Source organism: Ambystoma mexicanum, chromosome 7p, assembly GCF_040938575.1.
Source record: "Ambystoma mexicanum isolate Mex_15411 chromosome 7p, UKY_AmexF1_1, whole genome shotgun sequence".
NCBI classification, from domain to species: domain Eukaryota; kingdom Metazoa; phylum Chordata; class Amphibia; order Caudata; family Ambystomatidae; genus Ambystoma; species Ambystoma mexicanum.
In genome coordinates this window covers 899,204,951-899,223,067 of record NC_090939.1, presented here as the reverse complement: position 1 = coordinate 899,223,067, position 18,117 = coordinate 899,204,951, and the positions used below count along the sequence as shown (strand labels likewise).

At 40.3% G+C, this 18,117-nt stretch overlaps 1 protein-coding gene across 1 annotated transcript in view; it reads right to left on the bottom strand.

Annotated features, from left to right (window-relative positions):
* Positions 1-18,117, bottom strand: part of LOC138526428 (coagulation factor X-like) — a 302,087-nt gene that overhangs the window by 168,937 nt on the left and 115,033 nt on the right. Inside the window, exon 3 of the mRNA XM_069637170.1 lies at positions 17,687-17,711. Coding sequence (XP_069493271.1) covers positions 17,687-17,711 — 25 coding nt within the window. The remainder of the gene's footprint in view (positions 1-17,686; positions 17,712-18,117) is intronic.

Below are 18,117 nucleotides of genomic sequence, written 5' to 3'. Positions count from 1 at the left end.
GTCTAATGGACATCAAAAGAAAGCACTCACAACCAGAAAAGGAAGGGTTAGCAGTCATCTGTGCGTGTGAACACTTTCAGATGTTTTTGCTGGGAAAACCATTCACAGTCGTTACTGACCACCAAGCCTGAGTCACTATCTATGAAAACCCTCATTGCAGAACGCCTCCCAGAATTGAGAGGTGGGGACTAAGGCTGCAGGACTTTAACTTCACAATCATCCAAAAGCCAGCAAAAGAGTACAACCCAACGGACTTCATGTCCCAGCATCCGCTTATGAAACAAAACTGGGACTCGTCCATGGCGGAGGAATGCATACATTTTCTCACTCAGCAAGGACCACCAAAACCCCATACGACAAGGATGCTGCTGGATCACACCATGATTGACAGAACACTGCAGAAAGTGAAAGTGCTCATATCGTCTTGTAGGTGGAGAGACAGTGACCTAGAGTACGTACGTGGAAATCAAGTGACTTTGAAACAAGAAATGCAAGTGTTCAGACATGTGAAGGTTGAGCTTTCTGTGACTACAGAAGATCTGGTGATGCGTGGGTGGTGCATAATCATACCTGCAGAACTGCACAAGTAGCTAGTAGACTTGGCAGACGAAGGGCATCGTGGCATAGTGGCCACTAAGTGACAAATAAGAGATACCATGTGGTTCCCAGGGATCGACTCAATGGTGGAAAGCATGGTAAAAAGATGTCACCTGTGTCAGTGCATGTCAAAACCAAACAATCCAGAACAACTCAGAATGTCAGAATTGCCAGAGGCTCTGTGGACACATGTAGCGGTTGATTTTATTGGACTGTTTGGAGGTGAAAAATACTGGATGGTTGTAATGGATGAATTCTCTCGTTTCCCGCTTGTCCAGATGATCTCGTCCACGGCAGCTAGCACCGTCTTCCTGAATTGGAAATATTTTCTCGCCGTGGGGCATGCCTGAAATACTAAAATCAGACAATGGGCGACCATTCAGCAGTCTAGAATGTGCACAGGTTATTAGTCACATGGGCATATGTCACCGGAAAATCACACAGCTAGGGCCGCAAGTCAACGGAATGATAAGTACTTCAACAAAATAAGTTGAGCCAGATGTCGTTAAATCAAGCAGTATGCAAAATGCGCTAGGATTACAGAAATTCCCTGCAAAGAACAACGAGAAGGTGTCCATTGGAGCTTGTGTTTCAAAGAAAAGTGAAACCGTGACTTCCCCCACAGAGAAGAGCCTCGGGAGAATGACCTCATGACGCTGCAGGCTGACGATGCAGCCAAGAAATGTGAGATGAAAAGTTATGCTGATGAGAAACAGAGTCTTCAACACTTCAAACAGGAGACAAGGTGCTTGTGTGTCAGAAACAAGAACGAAAATCAGAGTCATGATTCGATCCGACGCATTTAGTAATCACACAGATCAAGGGATCCATGGTAACTTCCAGATCTCTGGGCAGGGTGATCACCCGGAACGTGTCACAATACAAGCTTTATCTCGAGGGAGGAAAGGAGCACGACAAGGAGAACAGTAAGGAAGGCGGGTAAAAGAGTTCAAGAAATGATGATGCAGACTCAGCGGAGTCTGGACACGCAGTGGAGATGCCGGCAAGACCAAAACGATGCAACACTGTTGAGGAAATGTAAAACAAACTGTGAGTATGGTGGGTTGTTTTGCCCGAGAGGGGAATATGTCGTGCCTGGGAAGGGCACGTTTAATGCAGCGGGACAAGGGGGACTTGTCACGCTGGACTGGGACCAATAGGAATGCGTGCACTCGCACATGTGCATTAGGGTTTTGCTGCATTTGCAGCAGAGGGACAGAGAAAGTCAATAAAGAAACACTTCTTTCTCCCGGTCTCTGTGTCCCTCATTTTGGCGCAATGCAGTGCAGCGACAATTAGGGATAGCAGGGGCCCATTAAAAGAGAGACACAAAAAAGTAGCTGATAGTGGAGTGGGTGGGGTCAGTAGAGTGGTTGGAGTGGAGTAGCATGGGGCGAGTTAGGTGCAGTGGGGTTATGGTGTAGGCCTACCAAAACCATCCTTAAATGGCGTGTTAGTAGTCCTGTTTGTAGTCCTGGGGTTGGATCCCTCCCATTAGATATAACAGGAGGGATTCAACCCCAGGACTACGAACATGCCATTTGAGGCAGGGATTTTTCAGCCATATTGATCGGGATAAGACATCCATACATTAGATGATACGCTGCAACTTATATGTATCCGCACAACTGTTCGTTATAAGATCTGTTAGACACTTGATGTTTACTTACTAATCAAAATCTACCAATACTACCAGTCCATGCTCAATCTTCGCATAATGACAGTCATTTATGGCTAATATACCAAGTCTATAGAAGAAGTCCCTTGAGGACGACCTCTGTGGTCGAAACACGTGTCGGCTGATCTACCAGAAATAAATTGAAATTTCTGAACACTTATCTGTAACACATCATTGAAACAACATTTTATTCAAACTGAGAACCTTTAGCGAGGCAGGGCATGAGTCACCTTTTTCCAATACAATCTCACTACATTGTTAAGTATCCACTAATTGGTGTAAATTGCCAAAGGGCACAGAAATTAACAATTAGCGATGCAGTCAATTCATGCCTGGGCACAGCCAGTCACCATGCCAACCAGATATTATGGTTCACTGCACCCCTTTTTCTCTATTTTCTGTTAGCAATGCGTTGGCTACATAGTTGGCGCACATGCCACAAAATGAGCACCAAAACAAGGTGTATCTAAGTTCCCTTTCAGAGTATAGCTAATTGGAAAATATAAGTGATAGAAAATGTCTACCATGGCATCAAACGATTGAAATACAAGATATATCATTTGCAGCCTGAGTGACTGTGTATGCATATCCCTGACTTGTTCATGCTTGTGGATATGCATACATATATAAAGGATGAGAGGTTTCCCTGTGGCAATGGGATTCCCTATGGGTCCTTGTCCGACTCAGAGGACAAAAGGAGGCAATGAATGTGTGGATACAGCATACGGCTTCTGGAGGATAATGTGCAGAATGGTGGGAGATGAAAGAACCTAAGATGTCCCAGAAATACCCTTTCTCCTGTTCTCCTATAATGCAGGTAGCATCAAGAAGACCCAGAAGGACTATATCAGGACTTTACTAAGGTATGCATTGGATGGAGGATATTATTGATCTGAGGCTTAAGACCAGCCATTGCTATTTTCCACCATCAAAACTGTATCTCTTTACACCGTTTGTTTTTGTAACCATTACTCTTCCTGCCTGTAGTGTTGCAATTGCTAAATCACCTAAATGTAGGTGACATGATCCTAAGGGCATCAAGTTTGTTCCCCTACATTGATGAGGACGCTGAAGGGACTGAAACATGGCAGGTAGTATTTGGGAAGGGATGGAAAAGTTGTAATTGAAGCACGGGCATCTGGGCTGCACCAGGCTTCCATGCATTTGAACACCCCTTCCTAAAGTCAATATTTAGTACCATCTACCATATTTGCCGATGTCAGGTGGCATTAACACGAAGCCCTGTAGATTTCACCTCATTTTTGTCGGTAGAATCTGTAGGCGTAACAGCATTCCCACCAATGATTGTCAGTAGAGGTGCAGGTGGATTTGCATAACAAAGCTGCTGTGGGAGGTGGGAGCTCCGCCCCTCAACTCTGTGCCGAAAATGCATGGAGCGTAATTTTGGTAGCCATTTTATGCATTCACATGACGGAACTGGAGGGCAGAGCGTAAGGTCCGCAGCTGACTCCTGCAGCAGTTTTGTGCTGCTAATTCACATGCATCTCCTCACACAGAGAATATTTGTGTGGGTGGAGAAACACATTCCATTGCTGTGTTTATGCTGCAGTTCCCATCGGCTCTCAGTCATGGTAAACTCTGAAGATTCCTCTGAGGATTACAGAGAGGGCACATTGCTATACATTGCTGCAGACTTGAGACTTGATTGGGGCAACTTTGCAAATATTTCCATTTTGCAAGAGTCCACTTCATGCTTCTATGCAGCTGCATTTTGCCACACTTTCTTTTCTGCTTGAGCGCCATTTAATGTATGACTCAAGAAGGGCATCATAGTTGTATAGATCCTGCAATAGAAGATGATCGAGCTTTTTCAGTTCAGTAGGTCCTTTAGTATTGCTCTTGTCTGCCGATTTCCCTCTTAAAGTGTGTGGTAAGTGTGTTATGAACATATAAGTTGTTGGTGTGCTGGAAGGATATTCCTCGGACCGAGAGTTGTAAATCAGCTTTCAGATCTTTTAAAACATATGATACAAATGTTACTTACAGGCTTTGTCTACTAAACAATCATTTCCACAGGAAGCTCAGTTGTACCTACATCATGCTGCAGTGTTTCTTACTGGTGTCAAGATTAGGGAGAATGGGTTTCCTCAATTCCACTTCATAAGCCACAGCACTTTTAAATTCTCCTGAAACAATGTGCTTACTTACAGTGCTATAATGTTATAATGCTTACCAAAAATGTTAACTCCATTCCTACTCCTTCAACTTTTGTCTTTGCTATGCAGATGTGCGAGTTCCTTTTTGATATGCCTGAAATGATCACACCAGGATGGGAGATTCAACCACATAGTCTAAAGGTTCAATGTCGAGTGTGAATGTTCTAGTCATTTGGCTATAGTTTTTTTCACCAAAAAGCATGATTTATTATTTGCTTTTGTTGATGTTAAGTTTGTCCTGGTTCCCAAAAAAATCATACAACTGACAGTTGCACTTGTATGGCAATCAGTGTCCTTGCCACAATGACAGAATCCTCAATGTAAAGAAAAAGCAGACCGTGAAATATTGACCAAAGGAATGTCCCTCAAGGGAACAAAAGTGGGAAAAAATATCCCAAAAACAAAAACTGCTAGTCCCCAATACTTGTATTTTATTCTATTGTATAGTTATACCATCTGTATGAGTCTAACTGTATTTATGTCCTCTCAATCTCTTACTTCGATATAAAGTGTGATGAATCCTCCTTTTTTTGGGTTTAGGTTGGGAAGTTCCTCTTTAGAATAGGGTCAGAGAGGAATGTTCCCAACCCATTATTATTTAATAAATGCCTTTAAACAAAAACATGACATTTTTGTGTCTGGCTTTCATTTCTGACCCCTCACAGAAGTTTGATGATTTTATTACAAAGACGTTCACTCATTATCGTCTTCATCAGGACCAAGGGTTGATGCTAATAGCAGTCATGTATTTATCCAGATTAATGGTTGCATTGTGCATTTACATGCTTCTTATTGAAGTTGATAGTCTATCTTCTTGCCATCATCTAAGTTATGAATAAACAAACATTCAGGTTTACTATGGGACCTACATATTAAAGTTACGAATAGTACTAATTAATTAAGTATTTAATCTTGAACCGCTTCCAATGGGGGCATCTCTGAATATATCTTTATCAGGACCAGTTGCACTATTCAGATTAATGAAGACTTTTAAATTGTGAAAAGAGATAATATCAGTGAGCAACTGAACTTGTTGCAAGTCTGCATGTAAATGTTGGTGATAACAAAAGGAAGCTTAGCATTGTGAATATGATATGTTGTTTTCATCATGCACTGTCTGTAAAATGCAGCCTGCTTTTGTGATAATTGCCATATTGCTACCGTGATTTCAAGCTGTATGTCCTGCGAGTCTCCGAAGACACATCAATTGCAGTTTAGATTGAAATCAGTTTCATTGGCTGACTTTATTACCGCATTTGAACTAACACATTTGGTATTATAATAGTAACTATCCCTGGAACCTCGCACTCATTATTAGACAGGTTGAAAATACTGTTACCCCCTGTTTATGTTGAACATCCACTTCATAATACGACACGCATAACCGCTCGTCCACTAAAGCAATCACCATGACAACACCAAGCTTTGGCCTACAACTCTGACGCCATTACACAGCGTGATCACGCGCCACATTCTTTAACAGATCCTAATAGGCTTCTGTTTATGGTCACCATGGTTACCAAGACAACTGTATCATCTGCGGCAGCACACTGTGATTCTTGTTAACTCTTCAGCATTTCCACAAATGCTACAGGCATTTTTTAAATGCGGAGAAAGCCTTCTGACTTTCCTCCAAATATAATTGCTCCTATGATGAATATCACAGAATCAGGGCAATAATAGACCAGAGATCTAAGTGCCAAATTGAACTACCTGCCACACGCAGGCCACAGCTCATTACACTCGCTTAACGTTTTCACTTGGGAAAGCCAATCATAGAGTGCAGTTATTGTGTAACTCTATGGTTGCTACAGATAACAACACTGCCATCTTCTGAAAAAGTGCTGTTAGTATTATGTTGTTAAGTCTTAACTCGTTGAAGATGAACAACTAATAAAATCGTTAAGTCCGTGAGTATGAGAATTTAACATATAGATCCAAAATTGTTCACAGTGGTTGATAATGCTGTGAATTAAATGCAGCAATGTCTCAGCATTAAACATTTCAATAATCCACGATTTTAAATCATCCGGCTTGTGTTGACAATGCAAAAAGCGTTTAACTAAACGGGCACCTAATTTGTAGCATTTTATTCTAGATGTATTTCCATAATGCATGTTTTAACTGGTCTATGTAACTGTCCAATCTATCTGAGAGTAAAGGGGCATTTACTTTAAATTGCTTGCTTTGTCCTACATTTGATCAGCTGACATAATTGCCATTCAGTTGTGTTAAGTGAAACAGGCGGCAAAGTGTCCCTGAAAGGGTTCCACATGAATAATGGAACTTAAACTTGTATGGGCTCTATGTTCAAAATACTTAGAATGTATCAACATATCCCTAAGGTTTCTTCTTCTTCAAAATGTAAATGTAGGTTTAAATGATTCTGGAAAATGAAATTCGGAATAGACCAATATTTACAAACTATTTGGCAAATTCTGTTGGTATGGTTATTGAAAGTAATTACATGCCCCATTTCCGGTTCAATTCTACTAGCATTTTGCAGTGGATTTAGTATAAAATCATAGATTAAATATTTCACTCATTGATTAAAGGTTTTTACTAGCTTACAATTGAACCCTGCCAGACATGCCTGTATGTTGGGCAGGGTTTAATTTCAGTTGTCAACACTGCTTATCATGCACGCATGGTAAGCAGTGTTCACAATTAAAATTAAACCCTCCCTGACATGCGATCATGTCATGGAGGGTATCATTGCAATTGTACATGCTGCCTGCCATTAAAGCATGGCAAGCAGCATGTACAATGGATCCCTATGGGGCCTGCCTGCTTCTGGTGCATAAAACTGGTGGACCCTATAGGGATCTCAAGAATGTGTGCCAGCATGAAAGTCCATGCTGTTGCAAATGCTGTATCATTTGTTTTGCTGAGTGGAAAGAAGTGTTGGAAACACAAATCGTGTTCCGCCCGCCTCTCCACCATACATATGACTGAAAATGAGCTGCTGACATGAATTTTACGCCTTCCATTGGCATAAAGGCCCAGTGGAACATGAGCTCCATAAATGGATGAACAGTTATGCCAAATTCTTTTGTATTGTTCCAATGGAAAATTGTCTCGGAGGGCATGAAGATGACAACTGTGTATTCCAACAGTGTGATTCTACCTGTCCGTTTTCTGAACAGAGACATCATAAGTCAATTGTTATAGTGAGTAATGTGGAGGTCCAAGAAATGAATGCTACTGCTGTTTGCAGTCATGGTCAACTGAATATTGGGGTTAATTTCGTCCAACCATGAATGAAATGTCGACAAAGTATTGTGATACCCCAGCCAGCTCTCTTTGATGTCATCAATGTACCTTTTCCACAATTAAATATTCTTCAAGAATGAATTATTAGTCGAGAGGATAAACGTATCTTCTTGTGCCGCTACAAACAAAATGGCCATACTTGACACAAAGATTGTACCCATTGTGGTGCCCTTCATTTGTAGATAAAATATATTATCAAATGTGAAGACATTTCTTTCCAGAGTACTTCACATTAGTTCTATCAAAAAATGTGCTTGTGCACCATTAGGAAGTTCTGAATGTGAAAGAAATTCATTGATACATTCAATGGCATCCTTTTGGGGGATATTGCTGTGCAAGGATATGATGTTAAAGCTGACCAACAAATCACATGTTAAGTCAAACAGATGATTTTCCAAGATGTTAATGGCTGCAGTTGTATGCTTTAAAAAGCTAGTAGTCGGTTGGCTCAATGGTTCCAACTAGATGTAAATGTATTTGCACAAAGGTTCTAGAACTGATCCATAGCCGGAAACTGTGGGACATCCTGGATGATTTGCAGAGGTCTTGTGGATTTTTGGTGACATATAAAAATATGGTGTATGCAATTGATGACTGTGTAGAAAATCACATTTATTCTTAGAGATCCAATGTCTATTGAGAGCAACAAAAGTTATTTCTTCTATCAAAATTATGTCAGGTTAATAGGATATCCATAACCATTTTCTTATACTGATCGTCAGTCATATGGATGATACTTTCACCTTTATCTGCAGGCTTTATGGTGAGATTAGCATTGCTTCTCAGTTTGTTAAGAGCTTGTTTTTCCTTGAAGGTAAGATTGACTTATTATCTTGTCTATTTCCCATAAAATTATTTTCTCAAATAACCACATTTCTGCTGGCAAAGTTTCATCAGCTGGAGTAAAAGATGATTTTGGTCTCAGTCCACTGTCATTAGGTGATTCTAGTACTGAGCTTTCCATTAAAAAAGTTTTTAATATGATGAAACAATTGTCCGATTTCTATCTCAGTCTTAAACCAGTCCGTATGAGTAGATGGTACAAATGATAGGTCGGGGTTTAACAAACTTATTTCATCACTTGTTAATGTCATATTGGTCTGGTTTAAGATAAGAAGTTGAGTTGTGGATTTTACCTCACATACCATGGCATCTCATGCGAAAAATGCCTGGTGACCCCTAATTCGGGTTGCCCGTGGTGGTTGGAGGAAACTGTTGTCCCCCTCTGCTTTGCCCTCTGAATAAAAAAGGTGTACGGAAGCTACTTTTTTGGTCTAAGGTCCATAGAAGTCTCATTCATAAAAATCACCTCTTGATGAATCTGACAATGTCACCCATTTACTTTGTGAAAAGGACTAGTTCTGCCAAAGTTAACAGGCCACCTATTGGAATTGATATCAAATAGTTCTCTTCCAGATAAGGATAGTTTCAGTATAAAATTCTGTAATATATTTTGCAAGTTTATTCGTTTTTTCCATATGGTGTATTACCTAAACTCATCAATATATTTGTTAATGTCAGACAGCTTTTCCGTTGCATCCTCTATGGCCAAATCAGACAAGGAGTCCTTCTTTGCATTGTCCAATTCTGCCTGGATTTTTTAACGTATCCTCTGAGATGTGGTAATGGTAAGGACCATGATATTTCTGCTGCACTTATTGGCAATGTGACTGAATTTGGTCTTATATTCTAAATCATCTAAAAACAGGTAAGGTGTATTTCTAACAATTAAACCAGCTTGGAGGATATTGGCCTGTAAATATTCCCTCAGTAAGTGACAGTATAATGCACTTCTAAAATACTTCTTTTTTAGTTGTTTAAGGTAATTGCTAATTGGCCTTGTATTTAATGTCAGCTGACCCCCAGAGGGATTAAAAAGAGTTGGTCTTTGTATAATTTCCCGAATGAGCTTGGCACTGTAACTAACAGTTGGAACTTCTGCCATGTTGTAAGTGGGCACACAGTGAAATACAAATTCAATTGGACAAATCTTAATAAGCCCTTACAGTTTAAAAAAAAGACTATTATTGAAATATTGACCAATGGGATTTCCCTTGAGGGAACTACAGCTCGGACAATTAAGAATGTCTTAATACCTGTAATATTAAGACATTTTTAATTAGAACCACTTATGTCAGTTGTCCAGTTGTAGGAAAAAGCACACGATTTACTGCATAAAATGCCAGTCGCAAATACATTGGACAGTCACATAGACCAGTTAAAATATGTATTCTGGAACATAAATCTCAAATAAAATGCTGCAAGTTAGGTGCCTTGTTAGTTCAACACTTTTTGAAGTGTCAACACAAACTGGATGATTTTCAAATGGTCTGTTAATGAAACTATTAATGCTGAGACAAGGCTCCATTTAATAGACACCATTCTCAACCAGTGTGTACAATTAAGGAAATGCAAGTACAATTCTCCCACTCAAGAACTTAATAATTGTATTAGTTGGTAATCTTTAATGAGTTAAGATTGAACTACATAATGCTAATAGCACATTTTCATCAACAATTATAGTTAAGTTAACCGATGTGAGCAAATGGCTGTGATCTGTAACTGCATTATAGTTCAATAGTACTGTTCCATTCCAAGCTGGCGCCATTGTTTATTAATATTATGATTATAATAATTATTATTATTGTTACCCCTAGTAACAATAGAGTTCCACAATTAACTGCGCTCTTTGATTGACATCATGCATTTTCAGAAATGGCTTTTCCACCGTCTGCTTGCGATAAGGCCATAAACTGAAAAGCACAGTAGACTCTGCTCCCGCACAAGCACGGTTTTAGCCTGCAGGACACAGCCACTATGATGATATTGCAGCAAGAATATAAAGTAAAGGAAAAGACGCTGATGTTGTCTTTTGCAACTTGGGTTTTTACTTGATTGGGCTGAGTACATCTAACTTAAACAAAACATTTGCATTGGTTTTACAGTTTAGAGTCTTAAGCTCCCTTTTCTTATTACCAACATTTAAATGCACGGTTACAAAAAGCTGTTACTCACTGACTGCTGCCTCTTTTCACAATTTAAAGGTCTTCATTAATATGAATAGCGTACATTTTCCTGATAAAGATATATTCAGAGATGCTGCATTTGGAAGTGGGTCAAGATTAAATATTTAATCATTTATGTACATTCTTAACTTTAATATTGATTGATTGATTGATTGATTGATTTGGTATTTATAACAAACCTGTACACAAGTGTTTCTACCAATCATATTAAAAAAATGGATCTTGGTAAGGAGGCTGGATTAACATACTCTACAACAAATTATCTTACAAAACTTTAATTCACTAATTATATCACAACATAAAAATCAAAATCACATGCCTATTGTACAAAATCAATCCTATCTAAAACTTCTTTTTACCACCTTTCATACCCATTCGTACCTACACACATACAGTATTTCACCAATGTTTCTGATGCACAGGAAAAACCAACTCCCAGTGAAGTCTTTCTTGTCACCCTATACAATATGAGATATTCTTTCTTTTGCACCCTTATTTCTTTGTGGTGTGCATTTAAGTCCAATAGAGGTCTCTCGTAGACTATGTCTACATATGTTTTGGTCGATTCCAGGCGAACAAATATGGCCCACAGTATTCTCAACCTTCTTCATGACAGCAAACAAGAGTGACTGTGTCTGCACTCTCGTGATAAATATTGGTGAAAGATGTCTTTGACAAAGTCACAGTTCAATTCTACCTCCAGGTTGCAGATGATGGAGGTGGCGCAAGTGCTAGGGGTAAGTCCCAAGTGTTCGAAGGAGCCAGATTCCAAAGCTCAAACGTGCTGGCTCTTATTTCATGTAAGGAGCAGCAAAGGAGGTATCTTTCACCTGATGTTAATCTATTTTCCACTTTCTGGTGTGCTACTGTTCGGGGTGTCCACACATCACTCTGTGTACTGTTGTCAGTGTAGCATCCACCCTCAATTGGTTTTCCACTTGCTCAGAAAACAATTAGTGGGCAATGGCAGTGTAGTCAGTAGTACTCTCTTAAAAACATGTGCGTACGTCTGTTTCAGCACTGTATATATTTCTTCCGGCACGTTAAGCTTGCCACATCCAAAAGCCTAATGCACAAATGTAACCATCAATCTGGATAAATACATGGCTGCGATTTGCATCACTTCTCGGTCCTGATGAAGGCGATAATGAGTGAACACTGAAAAGGTGTACACGTCTTTGTAGTAAAATCATCAAATTTCATATTGGAGTACAAGATTGATGAGGTACATAAACACAGTTAGACTCATACAGATGATATACATATACTAAAGAATAATATGCACGTTTTGGTAGCAGTTTTTGCAAAGAAAAAGCAGCACTAGAAGACTATATGTGGCACATCATTGGTTGCTGCAAGGACTTCGCTAGCCATATCGTTTATGCAGAGACAAAAAGGGGGTTGGAAATGTTTGCAATAGTTCCCCTTAGTGACTAAATTAATGATCAAAATATATTTTCGTGGGGGTGTTGAAATAAATATCCTGTGGCAAGTTCCATAGGTTATCTTCATTAAGAATGTTCGATGTTCAATATGTTGTTCAGTATGTTCATGATACTCAATGTTTTCCTCTTTCTCTAAACTCCTTTTTCTTTCCTTTCTTGTTATTTACAGATTACCTGGCCCTCGTGAAAATTTGTATGATGACCTTGATTTCTCTCAGATCTTCTTTCCCTTATATCTGATTTTTTTCTTTATTGTGATATTAATCTTCATCTTACCTTTGTCCATTGTTTTCATAGTCTCTCCTCCCTCTTATTATCTTAGTCAGATTCCTTCTCCCTGTTTTATGACCCATCACTTGATCTCATCTTTTCTTCCTTTCCTTTCCTTTCCTTCTAATCTTGTGCACATCCCAGTTATTCTTTTGAGTACTTCCTTCCTCACTTGCCTCTCTGCCTCCCTCTTCCTGCAATAAACGTGCCTTGATCCTCTACATGTTCTCGTTGTTATCTCCATTCTTCTAAATGCTCCTCTTTTCCTTCTTCCCCCGGTTCCTCACAGCCTCCCATTAACAACTTCACCTCCGTACCCTCAGATCAGGTTATTTCTACTCTTCACTCCAGTCGTCTTTCCACTCTTTACTTTTCCCTCTCATGCTTGCTCCCCGATCTTGTATACCCCCCTATCCCTGGTTATCTCTCCCTCTTCTTGCCCATAGGGCCTCCCTACCATTCCCTTTTGCTTCCAAACACTGGAACTCACTTCCTTTACCTATTCGTTCTTAACCTACTCTCCACATCTTTTGCTCCCATATTGAAACCCATTTTCTTTCTGCTCTTTCGATCGAATAACCTTCTCTTTTATAACATTATTCTATATTCACCTTTACTTGATGTGCTGAACTTTTTTTTACAATTTTTCTGTACAGCGCAATGCGAGAGTGCTTTATAAATATCAATAAATACAAATACAATAGTTTGGTCCACAGTTTCTCCTTCTTTACCAGACCAAAAGCCGATTCAATGTCTAAAGAAATGACATAAAAAGACATATTTTAGATATAAGCAAATTCATAAACAATGTTTTGCAAAGCAAAAATCTGGTCAATGGCTGATTTTGCATTGATTCTGCCATTTTACAGCCAACAGTCAAATCTACACTCCATTTTAAACAAACTCATTAGTCTCTATCCCATTATTTGGTGTGTAGGGCCTTTCTCACACAGAGGCACTGTGATGTTGTAGGAAAGAGCATGTCACAGAGGGGGAAAGGAAGCAGCTCATTGGTAGTTGTGACCACCACTCAACCGAGTCTTAGAAAATGTCTGCTTCTGTGAAATTCCGAACCATGTCCTTTCCCTGTGTATAGTGCTTTATTGATTCTTGGATGTTTTTGTATGAAATGAGTTTCACCAGCATGACCATCAGCCTTCTCTTGATCGATGATGGTATATGTCCCAATATTCAGTTTAACACCTCCTCATGGAGACTTTGGCACCTGGCTGGTAACTTTGGGCCTTTACAGCTTGCCATTCAGGGTCTTGTGAATGGCCCCTTTCAACATTAAATATCACTGTAAAGTGTTCCATTTATAAAGTTTTGGATACAGCACTTTTGCATGTAAGTCCCATGGATCACCATGCTTGACATATATACTTCCGTTAGGTTTTGGTGCCATTTTCTTTATGCCACGTTTTCATAGTTTCCATCTGTGCCTCCAAAATGCCTTCTGCTCATCTGCAACTACGGATTTGTATGGAGTTCTGAGATTTCCTATTGTCCCTCTAAACACCCCATCCTTTGCATTTTTTCCATTTCAGTCTTAGGTTGAGCAAAGCCCTTGGGTAACCATTGTCTTTTTCGTGGTTATCTGGGCAATTTTTGTTCTTTTTTTCTTTCTTCACTATCAGTGTGAATCATGACATTAACAGGTGGTTTTGCCTTGCTCCGGTCTCAGGGTCTCCTGCTTATGGGCTTGAACGGATGGAAATATAATACATTCTGGAGTATAGGTCTTGAGTTGCCCTTTGAAGGATCCGTTCTAGAAGGATTCCTCCAAATATGGATTGCACAGTGGCAGAGGCATCATTGGCGCCGGGTAAGAGAGCCACTCCTGAGGGGGACACTGGCACTGTAAACTATTCAAAGTCAGTGGCAGTTGGTGAATATTTTCAGCATATGTGGTGTGAAAGCTGGCTAACGATGGGCTCTTAAGTGTGCCATCTATTAAGCGTTGAGAAGCGAAAATGCTTGGAAAGTCCCAGGAGAACCAATCTGATATCAATCCCTGAGCAAGTGATGTCTCTGTGATCTCAAAGCAATGATTGAAAGTAGAAGGCTCCATGTCAATGCAATTTTAGACAAGAAAATTCCTGGCCCCTTTTGGTGTCCTGACCACCATCCAGAGGAAAGCTCATTCCAAAGAAGTGAGGATAGCTCAGGGGCAACGTGTTTGTCTTGAAAGCAAGACAGCGCAGTACAACAGAGGTTCAAATCCTGGTGTTGTGCTTAGAAACCGGTCTCCGGAAGTAAGTGTGTTATAAAAGAACAATTATAAGTGGGAGCTATGCCCCTGTTTTATGTGCAGCTTTGGTAAACTTTTTTTGTTCCTAGGAACGGGGTACACGAAAAGTGCCCTATAATGCCACTGAGTGAGTTTTCTGGACAGTGATGCTCCTACAAAGCAAAGTTTGACTGCTACACAACCAGAGGAATCTGTCCGGGACAGTCCCTCCCCTTAACTCGTCAGGGATAGCCAGATCCTACACTTCTGGAGCCACCTGGTGCTCCCCGGGAGCTCCTCGTCGTGTGTTTCACACTCCCATAAGTGGCAGCACAGTTGTGACGCAGGAGGTCCAATGGAATTGCTACTGGTGTGTAGCGGTGACTCCTCAGTCCCTGGATTCGTCAGGCCGGACTTTGCTCCTATCCTTTCTGCAAGGACATCGCTTCTGTCCTGCCTTCTGGTGTTAAGTCCTGACTGGAGCGTGTGATAGCTTGAAGCAAGATTCAGCATGGCACCAACTTGCTGCTGCTCTATCCTCTGCCCTGAGGATCCTCTTTTGGGAGTCCACCAACTGTGTCTGTACCATTGGTCCTGCAGACCCTGTGCCTCTGAAGAATTACTGCAACCAGTGCTGACTCTGCCACTTTGATTTCTCTCTGTGCCCTCGCCTCCCGGACTTCTGCAATGCACTCCAACAGCCTTTTCTCCATCTTCCTGTGTTTTCCGACTCCATATTTAACGTTGGTCCCTTTCTTGTGTACCTTCACATAGAGATTTGACCTCTGGCCACTGGATTGTGACGCGGTCTGCATCTGGACTTCTGCTCCATTATGCAATCTTCCTTCCTGGACCACTCCTTCCACAGATCGGCATCTGAATCTCCTCTTAGGATTCCCTCCTTGACTCCATGCCTTTGCAGTTCCTCTACAAAGTTGATAACATTTGACAGTTCTGACCTCTAATTGGGAGCTGCCTCCCCTCTTAAATTCTATTGAAAAAACCTTTGCATTTCCGAAAATCTTCAAAAGTGCTGAAACATTTACTTACCCTTTAGGAATTGTTCTTGATTTGTGTTTGCCATATGTATTTATTCTTATTTTGAGTGGCAGCAGCCACAATGCAAAGGTTCTTTGCGGCATATTGCGCTGGCCCTGTGGGGTCATTTTACTGCTTCTATTGCTCTATTACAGAAACAAAGTACCTACCCATTAATGTAGATTTATTCCTCTTTCACGATTTTTAATAAAAGTACATTTTCAGGAATCTACTGTGTGGACATTACCTTATTGTGTGCTTATGTGTTCGTAAGCCATACCTTATTGCCACCCTGTGCGATACCTAAGAGTGAAGCCGCGACTGCTCAGCCTCGCTACCACGCAGAGAGCCAGGTTCACTTACCAGAGCCATCACTGGCACAAGCAACCCCATACGCTTTCACGCTTATTGGGGCCCCTCAGTCTGGTATATGTTGACAACCTTGTGATTGGAGAATTGGGACATGTTGTCATTCACCACCAATATTATGGTGTGTTTAAGAAACACAAGAAAAGCCTCTTCTACCTTTAATGTCAGAGTGGAATAAAAATCGATAATACATAAATAAAAACGTGCATGTATAAATATAATGGATACATGTGAGCGTCAATGTAGCAAATTGGGCTTTTTCTGTCATATGAAGTCTATAACATACCTATAAAGATGAGCTCAGACCTGGACTGTGGTCTATTTCAACATACCTATAGACCCCTTTTTGCATTTAGGTTTTCTATTACCATACTAATTTGATTTAACCCTGTCTTCTCCGGTCCTAACACTTAAAGACCACTTAAGAGCGCTGCATATTTTTCAACATGCATTGAGTCCTTTTTCTTAAAGTAGGCGCTGCCGCGGGCACACTATATGCTCGCTGTTAATGGGCATATGCTGTCAGAATCTGGGCATTAGAAGCTGCTTCTAACATATGATGCTTGTATCTGCAAGGCTGTCCCTGGTCATGTGATGAATGCTGAATGCAGCCAGAGCATTTAATAAATCCAAACCTTTTGACTTTGTCAATACTTGTTTTATTAAATTACATGGCTGATGTAAGTCCCTCTCTCTCAAATATGTGCTCCTTCAAATAACCCTCCTCTGTGTCTCTGCACATGCATATCATTTGGTAGATTAAATTAAACTAAGGCACTGTTGACATTTCTCAAGTTTCTGTTGCCTCACACACCATGGCCATCTTCTCGGGCAAACAGATGTGTCTTCTATTAAAGTTAATCATTTTTTTGGTCAAGTTCTTTCCCAAGTTTGTGTTTTCCCACACAAAACATGTTGCTTTCCTTTCTAATTTCTCTATGAAAAAGTTCGATAAAATGCTTCCCTGTCTTTGTCAAATAAAATAATTTTATTTTATCCTTAAAATAATATCTTTTCTCGGTATAAGTTTCATTGAGTACACAAAAAGTGTCCCTAGACTAATGAGAGCATAGTGGCTTAAGCCTTTCCCACACTTGCCAAGGAATGCCTGCACTTCCGAAAATTTGTGAAGATCAGCAAAGCACGAACAATCCGGAAAATCTCAGACTTTTCCCAAGTTAATTTGTGAAGGAGAGCAGTTTAGTATTATATTCGGCTCTGTAACTGCATAGTATTTCTCATACGTTTCTACACGTCTGTATATCAAACAAAATGCAAATCTATCAATTATGATGACTGACATTTGTGTTCGCAATATATACAACAGTGATTGTTTTAGACAACGAAATTGTAGGAAATGTAGTTCTGCAAAAACATTTGTCATGTTGACGCTTCATTTCCGGGGCACCAGGTAGGCGGGAGACAGAGAGAGGGAAGTGACGGGGGAGGGCGGGGTAAAGTTAGCCATCAGGAAGCTAATTAATTGACGCGTACAAATGATAATGCTTCCTCAATAAGTCTCACACTACATACAGACATTCCAAAATCACATATGACAAACTGTGAGAGCAGTTAGTTCTTACCTCTGTAGGTTTTCCAGAAATTGTTCTAGAGGAAAAATAAATGACACATATTTAGGGTGTTATATAACTTAAAAGTGCATCAATACGCTTGCAAAGAGCACAGCAAGAATATGCAGACACGTATTTCCCTTTCTTGACTGACAACTTAAATAGAATGTGCTATTGATGGAAGAGAAAATCCAGGTAAACAGAGGAAGAGGTGACATGGAAAAAGAGATCAAAAGAGGTAACGGTGAACATGTCTACCACTAATCCCTCTGGTAACCTCTTTGCCCTGCTGATATCCCATATATTCCCCTGTTTTGCAATCGCTTGCCTGGACCTAATGCTTCAGAATCAGAACTGCTTGCTTTCCTCTCAATCCTTAACTATTGCCGACTTAATCATGTCATGATACTTTCAGTCTTCCTTTTGGTGTAGACCCAATTCAC